The 6,000-nt window shown below is 39.2% G+C and overlaps 1 protein-coding gene across 1 annotated transcript in view; it reads right to left on the bottom strand.

Moving 5' to 3' along the window:
- The window catches only part of plxna1b (plexin A1b), a 203,770-nt gene that overhangs the window by 84,122 nt on the left and 113,648 nt on the right, over positions 1 to 6,000 (bottom strand). The window contains exon 6 of the mRNA XM_037534937.1: positions 3,439 to 3,562. Coding sequence (XP_037390834.1) covers positions 3,439 to 3,562 — 124 coding nt within the window. The remainder of the gene's footprint in view (positions 1 to 3,438; positions 3,563 to 6,000) is intronic.

Here is a 6,000-nt window from a genome sequence, read left to right on the forward strand (position 1 = left end):
GATGTGATTTCATCACTTCTTTCATCACTAAATAATTCTAACATAAGACTTAACTGGCTTGTGGTTGAGCTGGTGACGTACCACAGCTCTACAACCCTTAACATAGGCGTTTGTAGGGAAGTTCTCATAAATGAAAAGTACCCCGGTTAAGGACACTGGAGTCATATCTATGCTGCTGGTGCAGAGTAGATGAGGAGTGTGCATCAGTTTGGCCTGACTGGTTTTGGGAAGAAGTGATGTTAGAACAAAACTAGGACATTTCTGGCATGCTGACCATTTCTGCAGCTGTGGAGATTCTGCAATACAAGAACACCACTAGGGACTTTGTAGGCACTTTAAAGAAGATGTGATAATATCATTAGCATCAAAATCTCCCACCAATTCTCCATTGCTGGAGGCAGGTACTGAAGGTCATGTTTATGTCTGCAGTGTGTTTTCTACAATAGACTGCCTGAGGTCCTTGTACCGGATCTCTACTGAGAAAGTGTGATCTTCAGAGACAGATGCATGAAAGCAGTCTTGTGGTACACAATGATCCTGCAGTTAGTAGGGACCGGTCTTTTTACCAGGCAGATTAAACAGTGATGCGTCATGAGCTCAGAGGACGCATTGTTCAGCACAGCCTTAACAGAAATAATGTTTGCTTTGTTTTTGCACATAGCAAAAAAAAAAAAAAAAAAAGTTTTGCACTTTTCCAAGGCCAGAAACGGGTCAAAACTGTCTCACAAGAAGAAACACATACGTCGCGGATGAGATCAGCAGAACACGAGCTTTGAATTAGAGGCAGCCAGGCTCAAGTTTTCTGAAACAGTGCAGCCAATGAAAAGTGGATAATGATTTTAATTGTTTTGGTTCAGTATTCTGGTGTCTGATTCAGAATGGAAAAAAGGTACTGAGGGTATGTCCACATCAACTGAACTGCGTAGCAAGTCCTTCATGGTCAAGTTACATGTTTTGTTGGTTTTCTAAGTGAAAAATGTTTGACACAACCTCAACAGGGAGCCAATTTAAATACAGCATTTTCCTGCAAATGTTAGTGCACAATTTCCATTTATTTGCAGAGCTTAACATGCTGGAAAAATAATAATATACAATAAGGGTAGGAATGTCTTGGCAACTCATGATTCCATTACGATTCAGAGGGCCGCGATGCGATTATAAAATGATGATCGCTGCATCTTTTTTTCTTTACAGGATCTCTTTTTGTCACTGTGTGATGACTTTGTGCTTTTAAAGCAAAGTATATGTAATGATCTATAATGAATGTACTTCCAATATCTTTTATTAATAAAAACAAATGGAAGTGATGTGGCAAGTGAACTGGAAGTCTATCATTCACTGCTTTTGTTTGGAGCACATTAAACGCTGCTGCCACTCATCTGCGATAAAATGCACAGAAGTGAAATAAGATCCAGTGATAATGGATGTCCACACAGCACGTTACAGCCTTCCTGCCCGTTTTCTCTAATGATTTTATAATCCCAGTTTTGGTCATTTGTAGAGAGTCAGGGGTCACTGTGTCAGTAAAATATCTGCGAGTCGGGTCGTACGCAACACCACACGAAAGCCCCGTTTCTCAACGAGACTGCAGGTCACTTGGCAACACAGTCTCTCCTGGCTAGTAGCGAACAAAAAGGCAGAGCTTAGATGAACATTTGGAGATGAATGGACTTATTCGCATTTGTAAGCACATTAGTTTGTTTCCTGGAACATTAAAATTGCAACGAGAGACTGTCAAACACTAAAAAGTTGTGAAGCAGAAGTCGCTTCTCTTTCAGATTTTCCCGTCCCACCTTAATTGGTGCCGCATTTACAATTGGCACCTCAGTCAGAATTTAAGGTGAAACAGAAAAATCCAAACAAGAAGCTGGAAAATAAGAAATGACTTCAGCCTCTTAAAACAGCCAAACGACGAGAGACACTTTACAATAAGCTGATCTACTTCTGAGGAAAAGTTTTCTGGTGGAGATGGGAGGAAAGCGGCTATAGCTGAGCTAAAGCTTAAAGCAGAGATCAGTAAGTCTGTGTTTTCGTTCACAATTTCTCTTTGCCTATACTAGGACATTATCACATAATGAGACATACTGGGCATTAAATGTTGTGGCTGTCAAGGTGGTTTGATTTTTACTGAAATTTTATTGCTCTTTTTATCATTTGTGTTGTGACTCCTGATCTAATAAGGCTTTGATGCAGAGAGAGCCGGTTGTTTTTTCTTGTTCATCCAGCTGTGTTCTTGTTATGTGCCGCTAGAGACTGTCTGGGCGCTGCACTTACCCACTTTCAAGTTCCACCTTAGAAATGAAAAAGTTTAGAAAATCGATTTGACATTTGTAAATCGATTCAGAATTGTTCACATACGCATTGAGATGCATCTAAGAACGTGTTTTTTCCCCGCACTCCTAATGTGTGCTATTACTTTTGCACAGGCTACAATTTATGTTTCATTGTAAATTGCCCCTAGGTGTGAGTGTGTGAGTGACTGTCTGCGTCTGTCTGTCTGTCTGCCTGCCCTGCGATGGACTGGCGACCTGTCCAGGGTGTATCCTGTCTTCTGCCCGAAGACTGCTGGTATAGGCTCCAGCACCCCCCCGCGACCCTGACGGAGAAGCGGCTTTGAAAATGGATGGATGGATGGATGGATGTCTCTTCCCATATGCTAAATTCACCAAATAAACTGTAATTTTGCATTAAATAGTGCCAAAGTCTGTTCTCTGTTGAGGACTTATTTTTGATGAAAGTATATGACTGCACATGCTCCTCCTATTTTAGGGGAACATAACTAATTGGACAACTGTCTGCATAACTGTTAAGAAAAAAAAATTCAAGATAATTTATATAATTATCTGTATCTGTAGTTTGTTGCTGTATTTCAACACATGGACCAAAGAATATCTATGTCAGCAAAACAGGCCATCAAGAGACTGAAATAAATCAGATTATCACCAGGAGAGATAACCAGCATCTGGTGATGTCTATGGGTCACAGAGTTCACAGGCTCATCAACTGCAAAGGATCTGCACTCAAGAGCTTAATATGACAATGCCAGTGCAGCTGCATGTTCTGATTATTAGAGATGGAGTCAGATTAGACTGAAATTGGATCGTCTGAATGAGATCAGAGTGGGTTGAGGGCAGAGTTTCACGTGTTACATGTTACCCTAAACTGGATACGTGTGGATAGTCTGTTTTATAAACATCACCTCAAGCCTCACGCCAAAAAGTGCAAATCACTCCAGATAAGTAAATATTAATTCTTGTTTAGTGAATTTTTGTAAAATGGTGGTAATAACAGGATGTCTAAAAAACACAGTAAATAAAGCAGACCTTTTATTTTAGTGTTTTATGGAGCATATACATACATACATACATATATATGTGTGTATATATATATACATATACACACCCACACACACGGTTGTATAATGTAATACTTTCACACCTGTACTTTAGACATGGTAACAGAGATGTTGTTGGGTTGGACGGAGAGCTCCACACACTGGTCCACTCTTGAGGCAAACCGCTGAGGTTCATCTGCTCGCTCACAACGGTCCTTTCGGGAACATCTACAGACAGATAGACAGACAGACAGACGATGTTATCTAATATGTCATATACAGTCACTACAGTACGAGTAATTTCACCGACAACGTGCACGTTTTGTACACCCGTAACCTAAAACTACTTTGCCTGCTAGGAAAGAAGAGGAAAACCAATAAGAAGAAGAGATGAGGAAAGTCTATAAACAGAAAAGTCCCCACAGGGTAAACAGGTTTCAGTAACAGGCCTGAACAGGCATTACGGGATTAAACTTGAGCTCACAGCCACGTGCAAAAGTTTCAACACTCTCTGGTCAAATTACATGTTTTGTTGATTTTCTAAGTGAAAATAAGTTACACATCTTCTACAGAGAGCAAATTTCAATTTGGCATTTTCTGGTATATTTTAAGGCATAATTTCTCATTTATTTGCTGAATTAAACATATTGGAAAAGTCATCCATATATATCAACATACAAAATGGGGCATAACTTTTAAAATGTGCGTTTTATGTGTATTTCTAATGGTAAATTCAGCAAATGAACAGAGAGAATGCATGGCACTACAATGTTTTGTGCATATAAATTCATACTACAATTTAAAGAACCTAGTTAGTTTACTGTTTATATATAAATTAACACACACATCTTTGTGTTTTACAGACTTGACACTCATAGTAAATTCTGAACTTTGTTGTGAAACATTTTATCACACAATAATATACATTAAAAGTCACAATGTTTGGGTCTATGACGGTTAATTTCAACAACATGTTAATATCTGCATGCATAATTTGAACATTTATAGTATAGACAAAAAAATTTCTATGGTCTTAGCATTATGTATACTGTGACTACAACACACTGTAAGCAAACTTGGAATGATGCATGTATTACTAAACAAAGCCTTAAAAAAAATCTTTACTTCCAATCAAAAGAACGACAGCGATTTTTAGGCTGTCAATAACACAGTCAAAGCCAATAAGATTTATAAAGCAAGGTCTTCAAGCTCACAGGCAGACCGTGACCTCATTTAAAACACTGCGTGTGCATGTACATGTAAAGATCAGCTCTCTTGAGTTTCCAGCTAATTTAAACAGTTAATGTGAACGCTACAGGGGAAGAACACACTGCGCTTACTGTACTTCTACTCCGCAACAGAGAGAAAAGGCTGCAACAGCAGCAAGACTGTTATGCTAATCATCTACTCTCCCTGGTGCCTGAAGCTGATGCTAATGCTGCAGACTTGGCCTTTTAGGCTAGGAGATGTTCAACAGACAGGTCTTAAAAAAAAGGCTAGGGTGATATGAATGGTAGATACTATGCTAGCTGATTTCAATTGCCATTTACATGCCCTCAATTAAAAACCGTGCTAATGTTCGCCCTCCAAGCAAGATTGGGGGGGTGAGTGGGAATGGAGGATAGGGGGAAATGTTTTTAGTGCAGTTTGGGTGAATTTTAATTAACATTTACATATTACCTTTGTCTCATATCCTAAGGAGGATTCCTCTCAGCACTTAGAAATCAATCAGTTACTACTTTTTCTGCCGTTCTGAACTGTATCACTGCCACACATACTGAATTAAGGATGCTTTCATGCAAACGTACACCTGTGCACCCTTCCAGTCAGACGCAATTCCTCACCAAGTCAATCACCCACAAGACTGACTGCTAGATGTGATTTTTATAAGGTGATGTGGAAAATGACAACAGTGTGATTTGCAGCTCTATAAGCCATGTGCTTCCTGTTACAGCATGTGTGACCCTTCTCCTTTACTGTAAGATGCTAAGGAAACACATCATTCAAAACATACGGCTGCTTTTGGCAGGAAAATACAAGACAGCATACAGCCTTGCGCAGTCCTGCCTGATGTCAAATGCATACGTATTGAGAGGAAAAAAAATCTGACATTAACGGTGATTTAAATACGACCCTTTAGAAAAATCAGGAAATCTGTTCAATTTAGTTCAGTTATGATTGAATGTATTATGAAATCTTGCCATTTCACAGTGATTACAGTCCATTTGGAAAACAATTTAATGCGTAATGTAATCTCATTTCAACTTGATTCTGTTCAATTCAGATATGATTCAATGCATCATGAAATCTCAGAATTCACCATGATTCAATTCAATTCAGATTCTTTGGAGAATGATTCAATGCAGGATGAAATCTCAGATTTAATCCAATTTAAATTTGATTATCTGCTCTGCGATGGACTGGCGGCCTGTCCAGGGTGTATCCTGCCTTCCGCCCGATGACCGCTGGGATAGGCTCCAGAAGCCCCCCACGACCCTGAGGCAGAATCGGCTTAGAAAACGTGCATGTGTGTGTAATTTGATTATGATTTTTTAAGTAAAGCATTCAATGCATGTAGGTCTCAGATTTCTACACCACTGAATTTGATGAGTCGATAAGAGGAAACGATTCAATGAATCATGCACTCTCAGATTTCACAATTTGAT

The sequence above is a fragment of the Pygocentrus nattereri genome, chromosome 26 (genome assembly GCF_015220715.1).
Source record: "Pygocentrus nattereri isolate fPygNat1 chromosome 26, fPygNat1.pri, whole genome shotgun sequence".
Classification (NCBI taxonomy): domain Eukaryota; kingdom Metazoa; phylum Chordata; class Actinopteri; order Characiformes; family Serrasalmidae; genus Pygocentrus; species Pygocentrus nattereri.